Source organism: Oncorhynchus clarkii, chromosome 15 (genome assembly GCF_045791955.1).
Source record: "Oncorhynchus clarkii lewisi isolate Uvic-CL-2024 chromosome 15, UVic_Ocla_1.0, whole genome shotgun sequence".
Classification (NCBI taxonomy): domain Eukaryota; kingdom Metazoa; phylum Chordata; class Actinopteri; order Salmoniformes; family Salmonidae; genus Oncorhynchus; species Oncorhynchus clarkii.
The window spans coordinates 39,979,903-39,993,609 of record NC_092161.1 but is presented as its reverse complement, the minus strand read 5'-3'; the positions used below and the strand labels follow the sequence as shown (position 1 = coordinate 39,993,609).

The 13,707-nt window shown below is 42.3% G+C and overlaps 1 protein-coding gene across 3 annotated transcripts in view; it reads right to left on the bottom strand.

Annotated features, from left to right (window-relative positions):
* LOC139367252 (equistatin-like) overlaps nt 1–2,510 on the bottom strand; it is a 46,577-nt gene extending 44,067 nt beyond the window's left edge. For all 3 annotated transcript variants that reach the window (XR_011626849.1, XM_071105499.1, XM_071105500.1), the window contains exon 1: nt 1,938–2,510. Coding sequence is in view for 2 of the 3 variants with exons in the window: in XM_071105499.1 (XP_070961600.1) it covers nt 1,938–2,024 (87 nt within the window). In the remaining variant the exon portion in view is untranslated. The remainder of the gene's footprint in view (nt 1–1,937) is intronic.
* Nucleotides 2,511–13,707: the final 11,197 nt, after the last annotated feature.

Sequence of the window (13,707 nt, the reverse complement as noted above, 5' to 3'; positions counted from 1 at the left end):
GGCAACTGCTCCGCCCACAACCGTAAGGCTCTCCAGAGGGTAGTGAGGTCTGCACAACGCATCACCGGGGGCAAACTACCTGCCCTCCAGGACACCTACACCACCCGATGTCACAGGAAGGCCATAAAGATCATCAAGGACAACAACCACCCGAGCCACTGCCTGTTCACCCCGCTATCATCCAGAACGCGAGGTCAGTACAGGTGCATCAAAGCTGGGACCGAGAGACTGAAAAACAGCTTCTATCTCAAGGCCATCAGACTGTTAAACAGCCACCACAAACATTGAGTGGCTGCTGCCAACACACTGACTCATCTCCAGCCACTTTAATAATGGGAATTGATGGGAAATAATGTAAAATATATCACTAGCCACTTTAAACAATGCTACCTAATATAATGTTTACATACCCTACATTGTACTCTATATCATCTACTGCATCTTTATGTAATACATGTATCACTAGCCACTTTAACTATGCCACTTTGTTTACATACTCATCTCATATGTATATACTGCACTCAATACCATCTACTGTATCTTGCCTATGCCGCTCTGTACCATCACTCATTTATATATCTTTATGTACATATTCTTTATCCCCTTACACTTGTGTCTATAAGGTAGTAGTTTTGGAATTGTTAGCTAGATTACTTGTTGGTTATTACTGCATTGTCGGAACTAGAAGCACAAGCATTTCGCTACACTCGCATTAACATCTGCTAACCATGTGTATGTGACAAATAAAATGTGATTTGATTAGTAGCGCACAGCCTTGACACTGAATAATGTGGAGTAAGTGTAGCGTTTATGGAAAAAATGTAAGCAGTATAGGTACAGTATGCGTAGCATGTTTTTTTATTTTGTATGTTACACATACATTTATTTTCAGATGTTTTCGTTGCTGGACTAGCTAAAAACACACTAGCTAAAAACACACGTAGGATGTAGCTTTTGTATTTTTGTCACGTTCTGACCATAGTTCTGTTTTAGTATGGTCAGGGCGTTAGTTGGGGTGGGCAGTCTGTTTGTTTTTCTATGTTGGTTTTTGTGTTCGGCCTGGTATGGTTCTCAATCAGAGGCAGGTGTCGTTAGTTGTCTCTGATTGAGAATCATACTTAGGTAGCCTGGGTTTCACTTTTGGTTGGTGAGTGTTTGTTTCCGTGTGAGTGTTTGGGCCACACGGTACTGTTTTGTATATTTCACGTTTATCATTTTGTTCCAGTGTTCAGTTGTGTTTTTGAATAAATCAATATGGACACTTACCACGCTGCGTTTTGGTCCGATCCTTACTCCTCCTCAGACGAAGAGGAGGAAATCCGTTACAATTTTGGTTGCACCCAGGTACTTGTGTTTATCCCCTATAAGTACAGTGAGACTAGAATACAATGAATGTTTAGTAGTCTTTGTTGAAATAGTTGAATGGAAGTTGATGCTGCCAATGGTAATTATGGACAATTGGTGGGACAATAAGGTGATGACAGCTCTGTGGATTGTGTGTGTGTGTGGGGGGGCGGGAGGGGGGGGGGGCGTGGACACGTATTTCCCAAAGACTACACAGACCCACAAAGATTTAGAAAACAAATCCAATTTTGATAAACTCCCATATCTATTAGATGAAGTACCACAGCAGCAAGATTTATGATCTGTTGCCATACGAAAAGGGCAACCAGTGGAGCAAAAACATAATTGTAAATACAACCTATCTTTGAATTTATGTTCCTGTTTGCACATTGTTACAACACAGTACGTAGTCAATATTGAAACACACGTCTCTCTTCTATTGAAACTTTTGTGAGTATAACAGATTTCTTCCTCTTCGTCTGAGGAGGAGTAAGGATCGGACCAAAACGCACTGGGGACACCGTGCGCCTCACGTGCCTGCCCGGTCCCTCTCTCTCCACTGTAACCACGGGGATTTGGCGCAGGTGTCCTACCTGACTTCGCCACACTCCCCGTGTGCTCCCCCCAAGACATTTTTTGGGCTGCCTCTCGGGCCTCCTTGATCGCCGTGCCAACTCCATTCGCCGGTATCCCTCCTCACATTTTTCCAGAGAATCCCAGGCGGGCTCCGGCACTCTCCCTGGGTCAACCGACCACCTCTATTCCGTCCCATGTTGTAACATAGTCCAGATCTCCCTGCTGCTGCTGCTGCTGCTGCTGCCCGTTACCACACTGCTTTGTCCTTTGGTGGTGGGTGGTTCTGTAACGGATTTCCTCCTCTTCGTCTGAGGGGGAGTAAGGATCGGACTAAAACGCAGCGTGGTAAGTGTCCATATTGATTTATTTAAAAAAAACACAACTGGACACTGGAACAAAATAATAAACAACTAACGACACCTGCCTCTGATTGAGAACCATACTAGGCCGAACACAAAAACCAACATAGAAAAACAAACAGACTGCCCACCACAACTCACACCCTGACCATACTAAAACAAATAATAAAATAACAGAACTATGGTCAGAACGTGACAGTGAGTGTAATGTTTACTGTTCCTTCTGATTATTTATTTAGCTTTTGTTTATCTTTTGGCTAAACATAGAGACAGAGAAACACACACACAGACAGAGAAGAGAGGTAGGGGAGGCCCTTGGGCTAAATACAGCAGTAGCCCAAATTATCACAACACCTTTTACACCAAGCCCTGTAGAATTAAGCTTATAGGCCCTACAATGAGCAACCCCACTTGACACACAGGTGCTAAACTTCCCAGAGGAGGTTGTGAAGTAGTCCAGTTGGATGACCCGTTTCGATCTTTATGAGCTACCTGTCTGTCAAGGTGAGATGAGCCAGGACACTCCATTGTATTGTATTGTGTGGCGTCTGTGTGTTTGTAGTTGTTTTGTGTGTGTATGTGTATCCAATCACTCTCCCCCTCTCCCCCATGCCATTGGTCATGGAGTCATGTTTTAGTGCAAATAAACAGACAGACAGACTGGCTAGGAGACAACTGGGAGACAACTCCTATCAGTGCCATCGCTGTTTGCATCGTGCGTGTGTGTGCTCTCCACCGTCCTCACGTCCTGCTGGTGTCAGGGCCATTAAAGTCACCGTGTGTGCCGTGTCATCTTCAGTAAATGTCAATAGGAAAGTCCAGGGTTGCATCCCAAATGGCACCCTATTCCCTAGTTAGTGCACTACTTTTGACCAGAGACGTAACCATCAAGTTTCATGTGACTAAGAGGACATTGTTCGTGCTTAATCTTGCAGCAGAGGTTCAAGGGGAAAGACTGCAAATGTTATAGCAAATAATGGAGGGTAACGCTTTATAAAAAATAACAGAGACACAGGTATAATCCATTATTATGTGTTATAAGCATGATGTCTAATTATGGGATTAAGAAAGCCATCAGCGACTCATAGCATGACATGCTTGTAAATGTGCGTGAATCATATTAACATGGAGATCGCTAAATGTAAACACTGGTCTATCTATAGGATGACATTGTGTGGTTAATGGTCTTCCTTTATGAAGCGCAACGCATCCTTCTGGAGCATGATCCCTGAGTCGAAAACACACAGAGTGACACGTTGCGCTCTACAGCCAAATAGAACTCTTCGAAGTCTTCCTATGACTGATGACTTAACTGTCCTCAATGATGCACAAACTGCATTGTTACGGTGGGGTGACTTTCCAAAACTTTCTCAAATTAATAGGATTGTTGGGGGAGAGTTTTGAGGATTAATTTGCGGCCCAGTCCCAACACTGACTGTCCAGAAACACTTGATGTGACCTCGAAAGAAAACAAACAGAACACTCGCAACAACAGGGACTACAGGGTCAAGAGTTCCATGAACTGTGTCTGCGTATGTGTGTGTCTTAACAGACTTTTTTGTGATTTTACGAAGGAGAACATGTATTAAGATTTGCAAGTAAACAAGGCAGGGGAGAGAGGATTATGGCTCAAGCAGTCAAGTAGTCAACATAAACGACCATGATGCTGTCAATGTTTGGACTCTCGCTGAGAAGACAAAATGCTTGGTGTGGTAAATGGGGGGGGGGGGGGGGGGGGGGGGGGGGGGGGGGGGGATGAGCAGAAGAGACAAAGAGAGAGGCAGAGCGAAAAAGATGAAGAGAGAAAAAGAGCAGGGTAATGATCGCAAGAGGCTAGAGAGAGAAAGAGAGAGAGAGAGAGAGGAGTAGAATGTGGTAGAGAGAGAAGAGCAGGCGAGGCCAGGACTAAAGACGTCATGCTGACCCTGTTCTACGGACACGTTCCCTTACCCTCATTAGATGATTAACCAGAAAGCAGTCAGGCAGAGGGAAAGGGCCTGTTGAATTTTTCAAAGCAGAGGGACACTAACCCTCTCCTGTTCTCACTCTGGGCAGCACAAGCCCTTTTACCCCATGAAAATAAAATGTAAAAGATGAAAAATAAAAGGTGAGGAGGAATTAAGAGTGGAGGAAGAAGAAGGCAGAGATGAGGAGGGGTAAGCTTAGAATGTTGTTCCTATTCAATTCAGCACATATCAACATCTGACATGCATGACAGTAACTACTTGCTAATTATGGCACAGCTTTGCCGAATGGGGTTGTTGTGTCACTGGGACCCCCGAACAATATGCTGATTGTTGTGTGAGAAGATTGGTTAGACAGGACAGGACAGGGCCGGGCCAGCCGCTTTCATAGAACCAATTATTCCCATTTACTGTTGCTGCTTCAAGCTGCTGATCCGCCTGGCATGAACAAGGGGAAAAAAGATTGAGGCAGCAAGGACAAATGAAAGAAAGAAAAAAAGGACAAAGGAAATAAAAGAGAAAGAAAGGAATCAAGTATCAAAGCACCTGAAGTTCGGATGGAGATGGAGACACTAGTAGGTGGGAAAACGAAGAGCTTACATAAAACAAAACCTCTGTCATTTTAAGTTTGGATGGATAGAGAGAGAGAAGTTCTGTGGCATTTGCCTAATGAGCTCAGCCACCAACTTCCCCCAGCCGGGAGGGGGGAGGAGGTGGGGGAGAAAGGGACGATTACGAATTGAGTTAATGAGCCTGAGGGTGGTAGTGGTGGGGGTTGGAGGTTTGGGGGTGGCAGTCAATTTCTATCACCCACAGCCCCCTTCCTCTCCCTGTCCCTTTGATTCAACAAATGAACAATTCTACTGCAGGTGTTTCAGACATGCACTGATCTAGGCTGATGAATTCCTCTGGCTAACTGTACTGAGTGTCACATTTATTAAACGTGTTTCTGTACTGAAGGGTTTTGTCTGTCTTAATCTTCCGGACTTAAACCTGATTTTATTATCAGAATAACTTAATTAACTTAATTATTGCCACTTTCTGGGTATTTTGGATAATTAATGTTATTTTGCCTTTTTTCAACCATGTAAGTAATTGAGAACACATTCTCTTTCACTATAATGACCTGAATTAAATGCATGTTTAATGCTTATGATCATATGAATAGTTTGCACTTTTGGGAACCATTACGTTGGCTCTATTTTACAGGGGAAACTAAAGTGAAACTAGGCAAGCTAACTGGAGGGGAATTTTAGTAAGTGGTTTTTGATTAATTAGTTCAGAGGACGTCATCTATCCATCCCATCATGTCATCCCCAGGTCATGGACTAGTATTGATTCACTCACAAAGGCACTCTATCGGTCCTTGTCAAAAGTAGGGCATTATATAGGGAATAGTGTGCCATTTGGTACCCACACATGCGTGGGCGTGGGATTGAGTTATATACAGTGTGAAAGTGGGGAGATGAGCTGGTTGACACAAGTAGAGGTGAAGTAGAGTTGAAGGGGTGTGTGTGGAGAGGGTGAGGGTGGAGAGGGAGAAGGAGAGATAAGGTGGGGGGTAGAGTGTTTTGGGGGAGAAGAGGGAGAGAGAGATATGAGGGTGTAGTGGTAAGGAGAAGTAAGAGGTGTTTGTGTTTGTTCCCTTCAGTTCTAAGTGCTTTGCCTACTTAGACTGGTTTCATCTCCCAGCACCACCACCCCTCCAGAATCCTCTCCCCTCCCACTGAGCTCTTGCTTAAAGTGCTGACTTGACCACTCAACCATGTGACACGGGGCAGCCGAGGAGCCAACAGAAGAAGAAGAGGAAGGGTGGAAAAAGAGAGTGGAAAGAGGGAGAGGAAATAAGCCTGCTCTCAGAAGCGATATTGTGTGCATTCATCCTTCCCTCTTGTTTCTAACTAATCTAATAGGCTGCATTTACTAGTTGAAATGAGCGCCATTGATTATGCCTTGAACAGTTTATCTGTCTGATTTATCAAACGGCCTTAAAGGATCTCTGTAATAGGTCTGCCGTAGGGATGAGATCATGGCCACAGAGTCACACACAACACAACAACCTCCTCTCTGTGTCGACTACTGGCTGTGTCTAAACTGGGCTGAACTTTCCCTCACAGAGATAGAGATAACACACTGGATTGCATCCCAAATGGCACCCTATTCCATATTTACTGCACTACTTTTGGGCCCTGGTCAAGGGAATAGGGTGCCATTTGGTACACACAACACACTGCTGATCCTCAGGCTCCGTATAAAAAGAGGGACGTTTCCCACATGCAGCTTTGTCTCTTTCCCACAAGCATCTTGGCGTTCTCCAGGCCCAAAAGCTAGAGCTACAAATAGAGATGCTTAGTATTAGACATGTCAGAACTGTCTGAGACCCGAACAGCGAGACAGACACCCACTCTGCTCTCCCTCCACAGCGCTCTACATTCATCCATTCATTCATTCATTCATCCATTCACACAATTGTCATTATCTTATCCTCTCAAAACTCTGTGTATGTATTATTTGCCACACATAAAAAACAAAGAAAAAAGGTGACGAAAAAAAGTAACTTCATCCCTACATGTACAAATTACCTTGAATAACCTGTACCCCCGCACATTGACTCAGTACTGGTAACCCCTGTATATAGCCTCGTTATTGTTATTTTACTGTGTTACTTTTTACTTTAGTTTACTTGGTAAATATTTTCTTAACTCTTCTTGAACTGCACTTTTGGTGAAGGGCTTGTATGTAAGCATTTCACGGTAAGGTCTACACTTGTTGTATTCGGCGCATGTGACAAATAAAGTTTGATTTGATTTGAACAAGAGGTATTTTTGTGCGTTGCGTTCCGCGCCTGAACTACAAGTAAAAAGGACAGTACACTGCCTGTAACCCTTCCAATCAATGATAGAGGAAAACCAATGACATACCTATCACATTTGCCAGACACTCTTATCCTGTGTAACTTACAGGAGAAATTAGGGTTAAGGGCTTTGCTCAAGGGCACATCGACATATTTGATCAACTAGTCGGCTCGGGGATTCAAACCGGCGATCTTTAGGTTACTGGTCTGATGTTGTACAGGTTGGTTAACATGATAGGGAAACTCAAAAAACAACAACCAGGACTGTGTAATGAATATTTGTTGGTGTAGCTTACTGATGTACAAAATCAGGCCAAAGAAAGGCAGAAAATGCCTTACAGAACATGCTTTATTAAACCAACCTATACTTAGTCAGCTAAAGCAAGCACACGTTTTCTACAGAAAATGCACCTTTTCTAGTGATTATAAATCAGCATGTACAGAAAACATATGAGAAATAAATTTTAAAAAGCCTCATACAAATAGAAAGGCCGTACACTTGGGTTTGGCTACTTGGATGTGGGACAATGGGCCTTCTCATCTGCCTGACCCTGTATATGCAGTTGAAGTTGGAAGTTTACATACACTTAGGTTGGAGTCATTAAAACTTGTTTTTCAACCACTCCACAAATTTCTTGTTATTAACAAACTATAGTTTTGGCAAGTAGGTTAGGACATCTACTTTGTGCATGACACAAGTAAGATTTCCAACAATTGTTTACAGACAGAAAATTTCACTTATAATTCACTGTATCACAATTCCAGTGGGTCGGAAGTTTACATACACAAAGTTGACTGTGCCTTTAAACAGCAGAAAATGATGTCATGGCTTTAGAAGCTTCTGATATGCTAATTGACATAATTTGAGTCAATTGGAGGTGTACCTGTGGATGTATTTCAAGGCCTACCTTCAAACTCAGTGCCTCTTTGCTTAACATCATGGGATAATCAAAACAAATCAGCCAAGACCTCTGAAAGAAATGGTAGACCTCCACAAGTCTGGTTCATCCTTGGGAGCATTTTCCAAATGCCTGAAGGTACCATGTTCATCTGTACAAACAATAGTACGCATGTATAAACACCATGAGACCACTCAGCCATCATACTGCACAGGAAGGAGATGCGTTCTGTCTCCTATAGACAAACGTACTTTGGTGCGTAAAGTGCAAATCAATCCCAGAACAACAGCAAAGGACATTGTGAAGATGCTGGAGGAAACAGGTACAAAAGTATCTATATCCACAGTAAAACGAGTCGCATATCAACATAACCTGAATGGCCGCTCAGCAAGGAAGAAGCCACTGCTCCAAAACCAACATAAAAAAGCCAGACTATGGTTTGCAACTGCACATGGGGACAAATATCGTACTGTTTGGTCATAATGATCGTTATGTTTGGAGGAAAAAGGGGGAGGCTTGCAAGCTGAAGAACACCAGCCCAACCGTGAAGCTGTCACGTCCTTAGTTCTCTTTTTATGTCTCTATTTTAGTTTGGTCAGGGCGTGAGTTGGAGTGGGCATTTTATGTTTTCTGTGTCTGTGTTTTACCATACAGAACTGTTTCGGTTTTCATTTATTTCTCTTGTTCTTTTGTATTCAGTGTTCGGTGATATTTCATTAAAATATGGACACTAACCACGCTGCGCATTGGTCCGATCTTTCCTACTCATCCTCAGAAGAGGAGCAAAACCGTTACAGAAGCGTGGGGGTGCTTTGCTGCAGGAGGGACAAAATAGATGGCATCATGAGGGTGGAAAATTATGTGGAGATATTGATGCAACATCTCAAGACATCAGTCAGAAAGTTAAAGCTTGGTCGCAAATGGGTCTTCCAAATGGACAATGACCCCCAGCATACTTCCAAAGTTGTGGCAAAATGGCTTAAGCACATCAAAGTCCATGTATTGGAGTGGCCATCATAAAGCCCTGACCTCAATCCTATAGAAGACTGAAAAAGCCTGTGCGAGCAAGGAGGCCTACAAACCTGACTCAGTTACACCAGCTCTGTCAGGAGGAATGGGCCAAAATTCCCACAATTTATTGTAGAAAGCTTGTGGAAGGCTACCTGAAATGTTTGACCCATGTTAAACAATTTAAAGGCAATGCTACCAAATACTAATTGAGTGTATGTAAACTTCTGACCCACTGAGAATGTGATGAAATAAATAAAAGCTGAAATAAATCATTCTCTCCACTATTTTTCTGACATTTCAAATTCTTAAAATAAAGTGGTGATCCTAACATACCTAAGACAGGGAGTATTTACTAGGATTAAATTTCAGGAATTGTGAAAAACTGAGTTTAAATGTATTTGGCTGTATGTAAACTTCCGACATCAACTGTAGCTACAGTAGAGATCCTATTACCTATTTAGGGCACTATTTTTGAAAGAGGCCTATGGACTAAATAGGAAATAGGGTACCATTTGGGATGCATTCTGGATAGACAATCCCTTAGGTTCAACCCTCACAGAGAAAACCCTTTGATCAACTCAAACCCTCTGACATAGGGGAGGGAGAGAGAGAGAGGGAGAGAGAGAGAGAGAGAGAGAGAGAGAGAGAGAGAGAGAGAGAGAGAGAGAGAGAGAGAGAGAGAGAGAGAGAGAGAGAGAGAGAGAGAGAGAGAGAGAGAGAGTGAGAGAGAGAGAGAGAGAGAGAGATATGGACATATGAAAATAGGTCTCTGAGAGAAGGATGGAGGAATGTTGTTGACATACACAACGTACAATCACTACTAATGTTCCCGGGCTCCCGATTGGCACAGTGGTCTAAGACACTGCATCTCAGTGCAGGAGTGCTAGAGGTGTCACTACAGTCCCTGATTCCATTCCAGGCAGTATCACATTCGGCTGTGATTGGGAGTCCCATAAAAAAATACGCTCACTGAACGGGATCGCCGAGTGCTGAAGTGCATAAATATAATCTGTTCTTGGTTGCACTCACTACCGAGTTCCAAGCTGCCTCAGAAAGTAACCTGAGCACATGTCAGCACAAGAACACAAGCCTAAGATCACCATGCACAATGCCAAGCATCAGCTGGAGTGGTCTTGGACTCTGGAGCAGTGGAATTGGGTTATCTGGAGTAAAGAATCATGCTTCACCATCTGGCAGTCTGATGGACTAATCTTGTTTTGCCGAATTCCAGGAGAACGCTAACTGCCAAAATTCATAGTGCCAACTGTACAGTTTGGTGGAGGAGGATAAATGGTCTGGGGCTGTTTTTCATGGTTTTTGCAAGGCCCCTTAGTTCCAGTGAAGGGATATCCTAGCTTCTTGATGGACCCATCCCGTTAGCAGGATCATTTTCGTCAATATCCGCTGAATTACAGAGTGCCAAATTCAAATTAAATTACTAAAAAGATTTAATTTTCATGTAATCACAAGTACAATATGGAAAAACACAGCTTAGCTTGTTGTTTATCCACCTGGCGTGTCAGATTTCAAAAAAGCTTTTCGACGAAAGCATACCAGGCGTTTATGTAAGGACATCTCTCTCAGCAGACAAAACATTACAAACAGCTAGCAGCAAAGTAGATTTGTCACGAATGTCAGAAAAGCAATAAAATGAATCGCTTACCTTTGATGATCTTCAGATGTTTGCACTCACGAGACTCCCAGTTACACAATACATGTTCCTTTTGTTCCATAAAGATTATTTTTATATCCAAAGTACCTCCATTTGGTTGGCGCGTTATGATCAGAAATCCACATGCTCGAGTGGTCACGACAGGGCAGACGAAAATTCCAAATAGTATCTGTAAAGTTCGTAGAAACATGTTAAACGTTTTTATAATCAAACCTCAGGTTGTTTTTACAATATATAATCGATAATATTTCAACCGTACTGTAGCTTCTTCAATAGGAGAGAGAGAGAGAAAATGTCTGCTCCACTCCACTGTTGGCGCATGCAAAACGCTGCTGGCTTCCAGCCATGCAATGACGCGATGTGATCTTTCTCGCTCATTTTTCAAAATAAAAGCCTGAAACTATGTCTAAAGACTGTTCACACCATGTGGAAGCCATGGGAAAAGGAATATGGTTGATATCCCTTTAAATGGAGGATAGGCATGCAATGGAACAGGAAGATTTGTTTCTCTTAGGCACTTCCTGGTTGGATTTTCCTCAGGTTTTCACCTGCAATATTAGTTCTGTTATACTCACAAACAATATGTTGACAGTTTTGGAAACTTTAGAGTGTTTTCTATCCTAATATGACAATTATATGCATATTCTAGATTCTGGGCCTGAGAAATAGGCAGTTTCATTTGGGTACGTTTTTCATCCAAACATCAAAATACTGCCCCTTACACTCAAAAGGTTAACACTACAACATACGATGACATTCTAGATGATTCTCTGGTTCCAACTGTGCGGCAACAATTTGGAGAAGGCCCTTTCCTGTTTCAGCATGACAATTCCGCCGTGAACAAAATAAGATCCGTGCATAAACTCACTAATGCTTTTGTGGCTGAATGGAAGCAAGTCCCCGCAGCAATGTTCCAACATCTATTGGGAAGCCTGTTATAGCAGCAAAGGGGGGTCTAACTCCATATTAATGTCCATAATTTTGGAATGAGATGTTCGAGCACTTTTGGTCATGTAGTGTATTATAATGGCCAAGTTTGAGACATACGTCTAATAAATGTTAGAAACTGTACTAGGATATGCAGGGCACATACACACACATCTCTGTGTCTCTCTGTCACTGCATTGCATGTGAACATGCACTTAGGGCTGTGGCGGTCATGACATTTTGTCAGCTGGTGATTGTCAAGCAAATAACTGCCGGTATCACAGTAATTGACCGTTACACATTTAGCAGCTCCTGACTTCCACAAATAGCCTACAAGCCACTGATGCACATCTTTGGAACATCTACATGACCATTCAAAAGTTTGGGGTCACTTAGAAATGTCCTTGTTTTTGAAAGAAAAGCTAATTTTTTGCACTTTAAAATAACATCAAATTGATCAGAAATACAGTGTTGACATTGTTAATGTTGTAAATGACTATTGTAGCTGGAAAAGGCTGATTTTTTTAAATGTAATATCTACTACATAGGTGTACAGAGGCCCATTATCAGCAACCATCACTCCTGTGTTTCCAATGGAATGTTGTGTTAGCTAATCCAAGTTTATTATTTTAAAAGGCTAATTGATCATTAGAAAACTATTTTGCAATTATGTTAGCACTGCTGAAAACTGTAGCGCTGATTAAAGAAGCAATACAACTGGCCATCTTTAGACTAGTTGAGAATCTGGAGCATCAGCATTTGTGGGTTCGATTACAGGCTCAAAATGTCCAGAAACAAAGACTTTTCTTCTGTAACTCATCAGTCTATTCTTGTTCTGAGAAATTAAGGCTATTCCATGTGAGAAATTGCCAAGAAACTGACAATCTGGTACAAAGCTGTGTACTACTCCCTTCACAGATCAGCGCAAACTGGCTCTAACCAGAATAGAAAGAGGAGTAGGAGGCCCCGGCTCACAACTGAGCAAGAGGACAAGTACATTAGAGTGTCTAGTTTGTGTCTAGTGTCTAGTGTCTAGAGAAACAGACGCTCCACAAATCCTCAACTGGCAGCTTCATTAAATAGTACCCACAAAACACCAGTCTCAACGTCAACAGTGAATAGGCCGGGATGCTGGCCTTCTAGGCAGAGTTCCTCTGTCCAGTGTTTGTGTTATTTTCCCCATCTTAATCTTTTCTTTTTATTGGCCAGTCTGAGATATGGCTTTTTCTTTGCAACTCTGCCTAGAAGGCCAGCATCCCGGAGTCGCCGCTTCACTGTTGACTTTGAGACTGGTGTTTTGTGGGTCTATTTAACTCTGGGATATTCGGGACCGCAGCGTCCCACCTCAACAACATCCAGTGAAAGTGCAGGGCGCCGAATTCAAAACAACAGAAATCCCATAATTAAAATTCCTCAAACTTACAAGTATTTCACACAATTGTAAAGATAAACTTGTTGGAAATCCAGCCGCAGTGTCCAATTTCAAAAAGGCTTTACGACGAAAACACACCAAACGATTATGTTAGGTCAGTACCTAGTCACAGAAAAACAGCCATTTTTCCAGCCAAAGAGAGGAGTCACAAAAAGCAGAAATAGAGATAAAATTAATCACTATCTTCATCAGATGTCATCAGATGACACTCATGTTACACAATACATGTATGTTTTGTTCGATAAAGTTCATATTTATATCCAAACATCTCAGTTTACATTGGCGCGTTACGTTCAGTAGTTCCAAAACATCTGGTGATTTTGCAGAGAGCCACATCAATTTACAGAAATACTCATAATAAACATTGCTAAAAGATACAAGTGTTATGCATGGAATTTTAGATCGACTTCTCCTTAATTCAACTGCTGTGTCAGATTTCAAAAAAGCTTTACCGAAAAAGCAGACCATGGAATAATCTGAGTACAGCGCTCAGACTACAATACAAGCCATACAGATATCCGCCATGTTGTGGAGTCAACAGAAGTCAGAAATAGCATTATAAATATTCACTTACCTTTGATGATCTTCATCAGAATGCACTCCCAGGAGTCCCAGTTCCACAATAAGATTTGTTCGATAATGTTCATCTTTATGTCCAAATACCTCCTT